Source organism: Somniosus microcephalus, chromosome 5 (assembly GCF_052327205.1).
Source record: "Somniosus microcephalus isolate GS21.2 chromosome 5, FLI_Smic_1.0, whole genome shotgun sequence".
In the NCBI taxonomy this organism is placed as follows: Eukaryota; Metazoa; Chordata; class Chondrichthyes; order Squaliformes; family Somniosidae; genus Somniosus; species Somniosus microcephalus.
This window is the reverse complement of record NC_140991.1, coordinates 136,855,346-136,869,816: the sequence shown is the minus strand read 5'-3', so window position 1 is coordinate 136,869,816 and position 14,471 is coordinate 136,855,346. Positions and strand designations below refer to the sequence as shown.

Below are 14,471 nucleotides of genomic sequence, written 5' to 3'. Positions count from 1 at the left end.
GGGGAGGGGTGAGGGCGAGGAGAGGGAGGGGAGGGTAGGGCGAGGAGAGGAGAGGGGAGGGAGGGCGAGGAGAGGGAGAGGGGGGAAGGGAGGGCGAGGAGAGGAGAGGGGGGAGGGGAGGGCGAGGAGAGGAGAGGGGGAGGGAGGGCGAGGAGAGGAGAGGGGGAGGGAGGGCGAGGAGAGGAGAGAGGGGGAGGGAGGGGCGAGGAGAGGAGAGGGGGAGGGAGGGCGAGGAGAGGAGAGGGGGAGGGAGGGGCGAGGGAGAGGAGAGGGGGAGGGAGGGCGAGGAGAGGGAGGAGGGGAGAGGAGAAGGCGGAGGGAGGAGGAGGAGAGGGGGAGGGAGGGCGAGGAGAGGAGGAGGGGGAGGGGAGGGCGAGGAGAGGAGAGGGGGAGGAGGGCGAGGAGAGGAGAGGGGGGGGAGGGAGGGCGAGGAGAGGGGAGGGGGAGGGAGGGCGAGGAGAGGGGGAGGGGGAGGGAGGGAGAGGAGAGGGGAGGGAGGGAGAGAGTGTAAAGCGGGGAGGGAAAGAGTGAGGGGATGGGACAGGGGAGGGCGAGCTCGCCTTCTTCCTTCCTTCCTTCGCAGGGGTCGATCGGGCCGGGCCCTGAGGCGCTCCTTCCCCCATTCTCTCCACGCTAATCCCAAACTAAATCCAGCAGTCTCTCTCTCTCTCCCCCCCTTCCCCTTCCCCCCCCCCCCCCCCATCTCTCTCTTCTCCCCCCGTGTCCTCTCTCTCTCTCTCTCTCTCTCTCTCTTCCAACAACATGCCCTCACAATACCCTCGGCACCGCCGGGCACTCCAGCTAGTTGTTGATAAAGCATTCCATTCTCCAGCAGCATGATCTTTCATATCAAATGAGGAAAAAACCATTAGAGGCACAGATACTGGATCCTAAACCAGAAAAAAAAATGATAATGATCTCCTTGCTGAGCTGGAAGTTCAAAAGGATCTAGTTTTACACACCCCCCCCCGCCCAACCAAAGTTCAAAAGGGGAATTTTTTCCTGTATTCGAAAATAACTCAATTACCAAAATTAAATTGGAATATAACAGTTACAATTTATCTCGTTATATGTACAGAAAGAAAAAAAAAGGGTTCTGCTCATTATTGTCCTTTATTTTACTATAGTACTATTGCGAGTGATTGAGATTGAATCCAGCAATATTGGAATTAAGAGAGCTGCAAGCTGATCGGCCGCTGTCATCAGTGTGTGAGAGACCCATATAATAAAGTTATTGGAGGGAACCAGAGGTTGGCCACCAGGGTGATCCCTGAATTGAGAGGCTTGAGTTATGAAGAAAAATGATCTAACATGCAACTTTGCTCTGCAAAGGAAAATGAGGGGGGGCCGGTCAGAGGTCTAAGGTTGGCACAAGTATAGAGAATTTTGATCCAGGAAAGTTTTCCCCGTTGTCGAAGGATTCAAGGACTAAGGGACACAGTTTAATGTAAAAGTAACATAAGAAATCTTGGCAGCTTTTAAAAAAAATAAGATTTCAGAATAGTGGTCCAGATTACCAGCAAGGATGGTGGAACAGATAATCACAGCATGTTTTAAAAAAAAAAGGGGACTAATATGAATTTCTTAGTAATTGGATTCAGGGCTATTAGTTCTAAAATCATGTTAAGGAACCTGAAAAGATGGTTTGGAAACATTACTATAATGTTTGGAAACATTGTCCAAAGCATTACTATATTACTACTAGGTTACTGTTTAGTACAAAGACAATACTGCAGCATTGGTGAACCAAATACCCACGTCAATCAATGAATATATCAATACTTGCCACAGGAAAAGTGGAATACTTTGCATTTAAGATAACAGAAGATTTTCTCAATACAAAATCACATGGGATTTGGTAAAGATTATGTTAATCAGAAAATATTGTCTGATAAAAGATATAAAAAGCAGGAAGCATCAGGCAATGTTTTGACTGAAAGAGGGATCAAGGATAAATTACAGTTACTTACCGATCCACCAGGTAATGGTTGCAACAAAGAAACATGAACCTACAAATTGCACACCTGCCGTTTTTGAAAAACCTAATTAAGTGTGACATTGAAAATAAAATTAGGGTGAGTAATTCCCAGGTCAGGTAGAACTCAAAGCACTAAAACCTGCTCATTGGATTCAAGAAAAGCAATGCTAAGCTGACCGAAATGTGGCATTCTCTCGCACCATGTTTCGGTCTCTCTATCGGCCCACTGGAGGCTGACTGGCTATAAGCAGCATTATGGAATTCCAAATCTATTCTACTGGATGCTAATTTTGAAAATTAAAGTTTTTTTTTAATGAAAGATATCTGGTTGGTTACTTCATTTATGTGCAGAGTGCATTTTGGATTATGTATGAGTAATGGTCCAGAAAGAACTACCCAACACTGACCTAGATCAAGTAAGTTCAGGATAAAGATAGGCCCAAGAACATCACACCATGATACACATGTTAGGGGCACCTTGGAGTTTAAGGCTGAAACAGTCCTGTGCAATTTGCTCAAACGATGATGCAAAAACCTCGAGACTACTCTGCCATCAGGTCAACTTTAATGTAGCATGGAGAGCAGGAACGCCTCACATTAGTCATCATAAGAACATAAGAAATAGGAGCAGGAGTAGGCCTTTCGGCCCTTTGAACCTGCTCCACCATGCAATGAGATCATGGCTGATCTTCTGCCTCAACTCCATTCACCGGCCCTATCACCATATCCCTTGATGCCCTTACTAGTCAGAAATCTATAGACTTCTGTTTTGAATATACCCAATGACTGAGCCTCCACAGCCCTCGGGGTAGAGAATTCCAAAGATTCACCACCCTATGTGAGAAGAAATTTCTTCTCATCTCAGTCCGGAATGGCCTACCCTTTATCTTGAGGCTGTGGCCCCTGGTTCTAGACTCCCCAGCTAAGGGAAACATTCTCCCAGCATCCATCCTATCAAGCCCTGTAATCATTTTGTATGCTTCAATGAGATCCTCTCTCATTCTTCTGAATTCAAGAGAATACAGGCCTAGTTTACTCAATCTCTTCTCATACGACAGTCCCACCATCCCAGGAATCAATCTCATGAACCTTCGTTGCACTTCCTCTATGGCAAATATATCCTTCCTTAGGTGAGGAGACCAAAATTGTACACAGTACTCCAGGTGTGGTCTTACCAAGGCCCTACATAATTGGAGTAAGACTTATTTACTCCTGTACTCAAATCCTCTTGTAATGAAGCCCAGCATACCATTTGCCTTCCTAATGGCTTGCTGCACCTGCACATTCACTTTCAGTGACTCATGTACAAGGACACCCAGGTCCCTTTGAGCATCTGCATTCCCCAATCTTTCACCATCTGCCTTTGTTTTTTCTACCAAAGTAGATAAATTCACATTTATCCACATTATATTTCATCTACCATGTTCTCGCCCACTCACTGAGCCTGTCGAGATCCCCTTGAAGCCTCTTCACAACTGACACTGCCATCTAGCTTTGTATCATCAGCAAATTTGGAAATGCTACATTTAGTTCCCTCATCCAAATCATTGACATAGATTGTGAATAGCTGAGGCCCAAGCACCGATCCTTGTGGTACCCCACTAGTCACAGCCTGCCATCCTGAAAAAGACCCGTTTATCCCTACTCTTTGTTTTCTGTCTGTTAATCAATTCTCAATCCATGCTAGTATATTACCCCCAATTCCATGTGCCCTAATTTTGTTCACCAACCTCTTGTGTGGGACCTTATCAAAGGCCTTCTGAAAATCCAGATACACCACATCTACCGGTTCCCCTTTGTCTACTCCACTAGTTACCTCAAAGAACTCCAATAGGTTTGTCAAACAGGATTTCCCTTTCATAAATCCATGTTGATTCTGCCCAATCTTACTATTAGTTTATAAGTGCCCAGTTATTGCATCCTTTATAATAGATTCCAGCATTTTCCCCAACTACTGGTGAGAGGCTAACAGGTCTGTAGTTCCCCGTTTTCTCTCTCCCTCCTTTCTTAAAATAGCGGGGTTACATTTGCTATCCTCCAATCTGCAGGAACCATTCCAGAATCTATAGAATTTGGGATGATGACAACCAGTGCGTCCACTATTCCAATGGCCACCTGTTTCAAAACCCTAGGATGTAGGTCATCCGGTTCTTGGGATTTATCAACTTTTAGTCCCATTAATTTTGCTGGTACTGTTTTTTTACTAATAATTGCTTTAAGTTCCCCATTCTTGTCACACCCTTGGTTTTCTCATATTTCTGGGAGGTTTTTTGTGTCTTCCTCCGTGAAGACAGAAACAAAATATTTATTTAATTTCTCTGCCATTTCCTCATTCCCCATTATAAATTCTCCTGTCTCTGACTGTAAAGGACCTACATTTACCTTCGCCAGTCTTTTCCTTTTCACATACCTATAGAAACTTTTACAATCCGTTTTTATATTTTTTGCTAGTTGTGCTCATATTCCATTTTCCCTTTCCTTATCAATTTCTTGGTTCCCCTTTGCCGATTTCTAAAAAGATCCCAATCCTCAGGCTGACCACTTTTTCTGGCAACTTTATACGCTTCCTCCTTTGACTTAATACTAGCTTTAATTTATTTTGTTAGCCATGGTTGGATCACTTTTCCTTTTGGGTTTTTATGCCCTAGAGGAATATATGTTTGTTGCAAATTATGCATTATTTCCTTGAATGTTAGCCATTGTATGTCCACCTTCATACCTTTTAGGGTAGTCTCCCAATCTACCATGGCCAACTTGTCCCTCATACCCTTGTAGGTTCCTCTGTTTAGATTGAAGACCTTCGTTTCAGATTGGACTACATCACTCTCAAACTTAATGTAAAATTCAATCATATTATGGTCAATGACATTCTAAACTTCCTTCAGATGCAGAGTAAGGTTCCCTCCATTTTACTCTCAGAGTGAGTATTAACCCCATCAACGCGCTTTAGCCCCAACCACAAGCGCATCCTCTAATGTGCCAGCATGACAGTTTCCCACTTCTCACACCAGCCATTCTGCAAGCTCTGACTGGATTGCCAATTAGTACATATTTGGGGAAATTTTGAGCTGCTGCCACATGCAGAACCCTCAGAAGACAATCTCATCTCATTAGCATGGACTGGATCAGAAGCCAAATCTAAGTGCACCACAGCATCTAAGAAAAGGGAAAATAGGTTAACGTTTTGAGTGTAGACTCATCTGAACTTGAATGCACAGCAAACAGGTATTTTCAAAAGTTGAAGAGGTGTACAAAAAGGTGGATGATATATGAAGAATGACTCAGTGAGCCAATGAAAAACATTAAAAGAACAAAGGATGTGAAAATAGCTAGGTAAAGCATTGAAAACATACACACAAAAGCTGCTTCTATATTGGTGCCAGAATAGATGGCCCCAGCATGTAGGCTCTGTGCAGCTGGCAACAACCCCATAACAAATCCACCAGACCAGGGAGGGCCAGCCACTAGGATGACCCGAATACTGTGGCAGCAGCCACCGGCAACTGTGCAAAGCCTGCACACTGGGATCTGCCATCTCCATCAGCCAAAATTTGCAAGAAAATGGAAATAGAAAACAACTGCCAATGCAGGGAATCTGAAATAAAAACAGAAAATTCTAAAACACATAACAGGCCTCAGTGCGCTGAAAGAGAAGATAGGCCAATGCTTCAGATGCACACTGCTACCTACCCACCCCGAATCACAAGACAAAGCTCTTCTAAGATGCAGATTAGCCTGCTGCCTTTTAAGAAAATGGGGGAGATAGCTACGGTTACAAAAGTCAGTGTACAGAACAGAAGGATGCAGAATGCTCAAGTAGATAAAGCTTGTATTGAGCTTGATTGGAAGACTGTAGGAGATCCAAGACAGGGAATACGAAAATAAACTTGCAAGGGATATCAAGATTAACACAAAGGTTTTTACAATGATATTAGAAGAAAAAGGGTAGTCAAGAGTAATGTAGGCCCTTTAAAAACAGAGGGGTAATGTTGCAAATGAAAATAAGGAAATGGCAGAATCATAGAATAGTATAGCACAGAAGGAGGCCATTCAGCCCATCGAGGCTGCGCCGGCTCTTTCGAAGAGCAATACAGTTAATCCCACTCACCCGTTCTTTCCCCATATCCCTGCAATTTTTTTCTCCCTAAGTATTTATCCAATTCCCTTTTGAAGGCTACGATTGAATCTGTATCCATCACCCTATCAGGCAGTGCATTCCAAAACCTAACCATGGTGTGGAGATGCCAGTGTTGGACTGGGGTGGACAAATGTAAGAAGTCACACAACACCAGGTTATAGTCCAACAGTTTTATTTGAAATCACAAGCTTTCGGAGCGCTGCTCCTTCGTCAGGTGAAGTGGAGAGATGCATAAAGACACAGCTTATATAGTCAGAGAAGAATGCCAGATGATTACTGGTAATCTTTCTAACTGCCATTTATCACACCTCGGCAGAGAGATAATCACAGCAATCAAAGGTGTGAATGGTGTCCAAACAGGTCAGTCAGGAAAACATTACATCAAAGAACAATGAGGTGGGGTCACAAGGGGTCAAATGTTGCAGATGCTGGGGTCTGTATGAAAAACAAAAAACAGACAAGAAAACATTTTTTTTTTTGCTGGAAATCACAGCAGGTCCGGCCACATCTGTGTAGAGAGAACAAGCCAACGACGACTCGAGTCTGGATGACCCTACGTCAGGTGGGGTTACATGTAGCGTGACATGAACCCAAGATCCCGGTTGAGGCCGTCCTCATGAGTGCGGAACTTGGCTATCAGTTTCTGCTCGACGATTTTGCCACTCATTGTATAAAAAAGTTTTTCCTCATGTCTCTTCTGGTTCTTTTGCCAATCACTTTAAATCTGTGCCCTCTGGTTATCGACCCTTCAGCCATTGGAAACGGTTTCTCTTCATTTACCCTATCTAAACCTCTCATGATTTTAAACACTTCTATCAAATCAGTCCTCATAACCTTCGCAGCCTTCTCGGACTCGTTGAATAATTACTTTGCGTCAGTCTTCACAGTACAGGAAGAGGATAATATACCTAACATTCCAAGGAAACTAACAATGTATCACTAAAGTTAAAGTAAGCAAGAAAATAGTATTAGAAAAAATAATGGCACTAAGGACTAACACATCCTCAGGACCAGATGATTTCCACCCCAGGGATTTAAAGGAAGTAGGTGAGGAAATTGTAGATGCCTTAATCTTCCAAAGTGCTCTCAATACAAGAATTGTCCCTTTAGATCGGAAAATTGCAAATGTAACTCCATTATTTAAGAAAGGTGAGAGAGAGAAACCAAGAAATTATAGACCCATTAGTCCAATATTGGTTGTAGGGTAGTTATTGGAATCTATAATTAAGGACAGTGCGACTGAGAACTTAAGAGAAATTTGAGTTGATTAGAGAGAGCCAACATGGATTTGTAAAGGATAGGTCATGTCGAACAAACCGAATTGAATTTTATAAGTAAGTAACTAAATTAGTCGACCGGGGAATGTCTATGGATGTTTGCTAAGATTCCGTATAGAGACTGTTAGCTAAAATTACAGCTCATGGCATTGAAGGCAAATTATTGACCTGGTTAGGCGGCAGAAGACAGAGAGTAGGGATAATTGGAAGGAAATGACTCGTGCTGGGGCATCAACTTTTCACTATATTTATTAATGACTTCGACAACTGTAACAGAGCCATACATCCAAGTTTGTCGATGACACAAAGATGGGTGGCATTGTACGTAGTGTGGACAGGAACATAAAATTACAAAGAGACATTGATAAAGTGAGTTGGCAAAACTGTGGCAGATAGATTACAATGCAGGTAAGTGTGAGGTCATCCATTTTGTACCCAAGAAAGATAGATCTGAGCACATTTTAAATGGTGAAAAGCTGGGGAACAGTGGAGGTCCAAAGAGATTTAGAGGTCCATGTACATAGATCATCAAAACGTAGTGGTCAAGTACAAAAAAATAACCAAAAAGGCTAATGGAATGTTAGCCTTTATATCTAGAGCTAGAATATAAAGGGGAGGAAGATATGCTACAGCTATACAAAGCACTGGTTAGACCACATCTGGAGTACTGTGTAGCATTCTGGGCACTGCACCTTAGAAAGGATACATCAGCCTTGGAAGGAATGCAGCGCAGATTAGCTAGAATGTTACCAGGGCTCAAAGGGTTAAATTTGAGGAGAAATTACGTAATTAGGGTTGTATCCCCTGGAATATAGAAGGCCAAGAGGTGATTTGGTCTGAAAGGAATTGATAGGGTACATAGGCGGAAACTTTTCCCGCTGGTGGGAGTAGTCTCAGACAAGGGGACAACCTTAAAATCAGAGCCAGGCCATTCAGAAGAAAAGTTAGTAAATACTTCTTCACACAAAATGTGCTGGAAGTGTGGAATTCTTTCCCACAAAAATAAGTAGATGCTAGTTTAAATAATCATTTTAAATCTGAGATAGATAGAATTTTATTAGCCAAGGGTATTAAGGGATATGGAGCCAAGGTGGGTAGATGGAATTAGGATACAGATCAGCCATGATCTTGCTGAATGGCAGAATAGGCTCAAGGGGCTGAATGGCCTACTCCTGTTCTTGTGTTCCTGGAGGTCAGAGTGGGAATGGCAGGGAAGTTTAAGTGGTAAACCACCACAGGGTGGTGATGGATGGGCAGTGGTTGTGCTGCTGTTCAAGGAAAAAGTGGACCCAAAATCGTCCTGGCTAAAAAGAAAAGGAACCAAAAAGGGACAGTGCATCCATGGTGAAAAGAAATCAATTGGGGCCAGGGAACCTGAAATCGACAAAGTAGCAGTGAACATCAGCAGAATCATTGATGTACACAGGAAAAGACTGGACAAAGGTGGCTTGGGGGAGGGTGGAGAAAACAACCAGAGTCAAGGTAAGTGGGAGTTCGGAGTCAGCTGATGCTCAGCCTGAGCCAAATACAGGTCCCTCTGCCACATGGCAGCATTCTCCATGAAGAAGTCAAGAAAAGGAAAGAGGCCAAAGGGAAGTATTTTCAAAAAGCCTGTTCACTGAGCATTCAATGTATTATTTCCTCTATGTGACAGAAGTCAGCATTCCAAATTAACGATTACTGCTCACAGTATCTCCCCCACCTCATTTTGTTTGGTCCCATTTAGGGTTCACACATTTCCAGTTCTGATGAGGTTACACCTGAAACATAGTCTACAGATGTCATCAAACATGCTTGGTATTTCCAAAACTTTGATTTGTTTCCTCATGCCATTGCGTACCTAACAGTCACATTTGGCTTTTACCTATTTCACAACAAATGTTAGGTCATCAGTACTAGAAGTGCCCCACCACTTCGCACAAGTGGTAACCATCTCCACATATCAAAAGATTGTTCAGTCATCCACTACTTCATCAATTTCAATAAATGCACTAAAAAAATTAGAACTGTACTCAGGTCATCAGACATCTAAAATTTCAAAGCTGTCAATTCTTAGAGATGTTCGAGAATGGACAAGGCACAAGTAAGGAGTGTGATAGAATACTCTCCACTTGCCTGGATGAGTGCAGCTACAACAAAACTCAAGAAGCTCGACACCATCCAGGACAAAGCAGCCCACTTGGTTGGCTCCCCATCCATCACCTTAAACATTCGCTCCCTCCACTACCGGCGTACCATCTACAAGATGCACTGCAGCACCTCCCAAACCCGCAACCTCTACCACCTAGAAGGACAAGGGCAGCAGGCATAGAACACCACAACCTCCAAGTTCCCCTCCAAGTCACACACCATCCTGACTTAGAAGTTTATCGCCGATCCTTCATCGTCGCTGTGTCACAATCCTGGAACTCCATTGTGGGAGTACCTTCACCACACGGACTGCAGCAGTTCAAGAAGGCAGCTCAACACCTTCACAAGGGCAATTAGGGATGGGCAATAAATGTTGGCCTTGCCAGCGATGCCCAAATCCCATGAATGAATTTTTAAAAAACTCATTCTTCTACTGGTCATACGGTTCAAATTCCAGGAACATCGGAAGGTAATCGTACCTCGACTATTTAAAACATGCTTTCTACCATTTTCCACAATGGCCACTAAGCTTTCAAATTGTATGTCCTAAAAAATCAATTTCCAAAGATCACCTTTTGGCAACCATTCTCTGCTACCATGTAAAAGGTGGATAGCATACTAGAGCCTAGTCTTCAGTCACTTACAAGCCTTTTAGAGACGCTGCAAGATAAGCTCCCCCCTCCCAAGCATGCTCCCATATATATGAACACAAGAGTCCCCAATTAATACCCAATTGAGATACACCACCTGAATACAATTAACACTTGGCATATTGACAATAGTCATTAGTTGGCAAGCAATAATGAGGCTGAGATTTAACTGACTTTTACATTTCTCCTGTATACGAAAGGCAATACTCTGATGACCTTAAACTTGTTTTTTTCCCCTCAGGTGACTGCTTACCTTTGAGTCACTCTCAGTGGACAGCTGTTTGCTAGGATACAAATTTATATTAGCTGGTTTGTCAACTTGACACCATTTATTTGCAATCTCATATAAAGTACTGTAGTATATTCATTACATTGCTCAGTGATAAAACATTTTGTACTCGGAGTCTCTTGCCCAAGTATGGAAGGAATGATTCTTAAAACTTCTAATACACTACAGTATAATGGACATAATTAACTGCTGCAGAAAATTGTTATACTATTCTCCTGTTCAACAAACTGTTGTTCTCCTTGGAGCAGAGAAGGCTAAGAGGAGATTTGATAGAGGTGGTTAAAATCATGAAGGGTTTAGATAGAGTAAATAAAGAGAAACGGTTTCCAATGGCTCTAGGGTCGATAATCAGAGGGCACAGATTTAAGGTAACTGGCAAAAGAATTAGAGGCGACGTGAGGAAAAACTTTTTTATGCACCGAGTTGTTAAGATTTGGAATGCACGGCCTGATAGGGTGGTGGAGGCAGACTCAATAGTAACTTTCAAAAGGGAATTGGATAAATACTTAAATAGAAAGAATTGCAGGGATATGGGAAAAAAGCAGGGGAGTGGGATGAACTGGATTGCTCTTCAAAAGAGCTGGTGCAGACTTGATGGGCCGAATGGCCTCCTGTGCAGTACTATTCTATGATTCTATTCATTTGTGAATAACTTTCCAATATCATTGTAAATGATTACATATTTTCTCCATTAGTCTTCCTGATGCTATCAACCTCATTGCGAATATACCAAATTATTTTTTTGTTGGGAGGGGAGGGAGGAATGTTTTTTACCATTTCTGTGAAACATTTAATAAACTGCCAGAATGCTTCTGGTTCCAAAAAAAGAGAAATGGGATCTTTAAAAGGCCTCGTCAGCCCATATAGAAAATATCATTATGCATGAACCAGTTAAATACCACACAAAAATGTAGGCAATATGACAAACTTTGACACAATACCTTGCTGGGGATTCGAAAATTCTCAACAGGAGATTTAACCTCTGGGACACTTTCTTGGGGGCTTTTCAGGCCCTGTAAGTAAAAAGACAAAACCAAATGCTTCATGTTGGAATAAATCAGTAACAATCATAATGCAGAAAAACATATAAACCCTTCAACATGCTATGCTGTACTTTGCATCCCAATTCAAAACCAGCAATACTACTGAATATCAAAGTGCACCAACTTCAAGACTAATTCTCCATGTATAACACAGCTGCACCGAGGTCAAAAGTAACTTTCTGTAACAGTGGAAATCATATCTAGCTACGGATACATCACTTGAATTTTTTTTCATATAGAAGTTAATTTTTTTAAAACCTTTTTCATCTTTCATAATCTTCATTTGAGACATTTTGCAATGTGAAACTTTTACAGTACAGGTATTGTGTCTTTAGAGAGAACACTTGTCCATGTAATCTGAACAAAGTGATACTGCAACCTGACAGTGTACAAATATATTCATCAGTATCATCTCAACCACAAGATTTGCTTTGAAACACTTAAATATGCAGCTTTGCCTATCAAAATGTATTATTGTTCCCTTCTCTGCCACTTCCCTTCCTTCCCCGAGCCCACCAGGCCAAACTTCCTCTAAGGTTCCCCCCTGCCCTAGCCCTGAACTCGCATCTTTCTCCACTTTCTTTCCGATCTCCCCTCATGACCTCCCCGTGCTCATATTATCCATAAGAACCACTTCCTGCTCCCTCGACCCGATTACCACCAAACTGCTGACCACCCAACTTCCCTTTCTGGCTCCCTTTGTTAACTGACATTGTTAACAATTCTCTCTCCTCAGGCACTGTCCCCCTCTCCTTCAAATCTGCCGTCATCACCCCTCAAAAAAAAATCCTTGACCCCTCCGTCCTTCCAAACTACTGCCCCATCTCCAACCTCTCCTCCCTCTCCAAAGTCCTTGAACGTGTTTTCGCCTCCCAAATCCATGTCCATCTTTCCCAAAACTCCATGTTTGAATCCCTCAAATCAGGTTTCCGCCCCACCACAGTACCGAAACAGCTCTCATCAAAGTCACAAATGACATCCTTTGTGACTGTGACAAAGGTAAACTAGCACTCCTCGTCCTTCTTGATTTGTCTGCAGCCTTTGACACAGTTGACCACTCCATCCTTCTCCAATGCCTCTCCACCGTCATCCAGCAGGACTGCACTTGCATGGTTCCATTCTTAGCTATCTTATCGTAGCCAGAGCATCACCTGCAATGGCTTCTCTTCCTGCTCCCGCATCGTTACCTCTGGTGTCCCCCAAAGACCTATCCTTGGCCCCCTCCTATTTCTCATCTACATGCTGCCTCTTGACGACATCATCTGAAAACACAGCGTCAGTTTCCACATATACGCAGACGACACCCTGCTCTACCTCACCACCACTTCTCTCGACCCCTCTAGTCTCTAAATTGTCAGACTGCTTGTCTGACATCTAGTCCTGATGAGCAAAAATTTTCTCCAATTAAATAGAGAAGACCGAAGCCATTGTTTTCAGTCCCCGCCACAAACACCGTTCCCTAGTCACTGACCCGTCCCTCCCCCTAACATCTGTCTGGGGCTGAACCACACTGTTCGCAACCTTGGTGTCATTATTTGACCCTGAAATGAGCTTCTGACCACATATCTGCAGCATAATTAAGACCGCCTATTTCCACCTCCGTAATATCGCCCGTCTATGCCTTTGCCTCAGCTCATCCGCTGCTGAAACCCTCATCCATGCCTTTGTTATCTCTAGACTTGACTATTCCAACGCACTCCTCGCTGGCCTCCCACGTTCTACCCTATGTAAACATGAGGTCATCCAAAACTCAGCTGCCCGTGTCCTAACTCGCACCAAGTCACGTTCACCCATCACCCCTGTGCTCACTCACGTACGTTGGCTCCCAGTCAAAATTATCATCCTTGTTTTCAAATCCCTCCATGGCCTTGCCCTTTCCTATCTCTGTAATCTCCTTCAGCCCCACAACCCTCCGATATGTCTGCGCTCCTCTAATTCTGCTCTCCTGAGCATCCCTGATTATAATCGCTCAATGATTGGTGACTATGCCTTCTGTTGCCTAGGCCCCAAGCCCTAGAATTCCCTCCCTAAACCTCTCCGCCTCTCTTTCCTCCTTTAAGATGCTCCTTAAAACCTACCTCTTTTATCAAGCTTTCGGTCACCTGCTCTAATTTCCCCTTATGTGGCTCGGTGTTAAAATTTTTGTCTTATAATACTCCTGTGAAGCGCCTCGAGACGTTTTACTATGTTAAAGGTGCTATATAAATACAAGTTGTTGTTGTAGTATTGTTCAACTTTTTAAATTACCAACTAAAATATGTATTAATACTCAATTTTATTGAATTTTCTGTTGTAGTCACTTTCTCCTCATTTTGAACCCACTGAACTGCACATCATTTTTAAACTAAGAACACAGAAAGGTAAATTAATTCTACCCAAGTGCTCCATAACCAGCTACTAAAAGTTTCACAGGCTGAGCCTCAACCTCAACCCCAGCCCCAGCCCAACCCCTCTCCAGGAGTGGGCAGCAGGCACGGGCTGAGCCCCTTTAAACCCGCACAGGTCCTGCCTCCACCTCAGGCCCCAAAACAACCTCTCGATTTAATGCACAGACACCATGACGAACGTTGCGCCGTTACCTGGCGGGCCATGAGAGACTTTATTTTCTGCATGTCTCTGTCAGCTGGAGCTGGCTCCGCTCCGGCCGCCTATCCCCCGGGCTCAAGCCCCACACCCCGCACTCCTCACAACCACCATCTTCAGATCACGTGATCACAGCTGCACACGGCATCCTGGGAGCTGGAGTCCGGAACCAGCCGCAAGCTGAACAATAGCTCCCAGAGTTCATCGGGTCTGCTCACAGCCGCGCACAGCACCCTGGGAGCTGGAGTCCTGAATCAGCAGCGCAACCGCACTCTGCCGCAAGCAGGACTACAGCTCCCGGAGATCATCGGGTCAGCCCACTGCCGCGCACGGCACCCTGGGAGCTGGAGTCCTGAATCAGCCGCGTAACCGCACTCTGCCGC

The 14,471-nt window shown here is 43.8% G+C and overlaps 1 protein-coding gene across 2 annotated transcripts in view; it reads right to left on the bottom strand.

The window, feature by feature from the left end:
* vps50 (VPS50 EARP/GARPII complex subunit) overlaps positions 1–14,241 on the bottom strand; it is a 317,917-nt gene extending 303,676 nt beyond the window's left edge. The window contains exons 1-2 of one of the 2 annotated variants that reach the window (XM_085988277.1): positions 14,085–14,241; positions 11,404–11,475 (exon numbers count right to left, since the gene is read on the bottom strand). In XM_085988277.1, coding sequence (XP_085844403.1) covers positions 11,404–11,475; positions 14,085–14,117 — 105 coding nt within the window. In that variant the 5' untranslated portion in view covers positions 14,118–14,241. The remainder of the gene's footprint in view (positions 1–11,403; positions 11,476–14,084) is intronic. The other variant, XM_085988278.1, reaches the window with a different exon arrangement.
* Between the last annotated feature and the right edge of the window lie 230 nt (positions 14,242–14,471).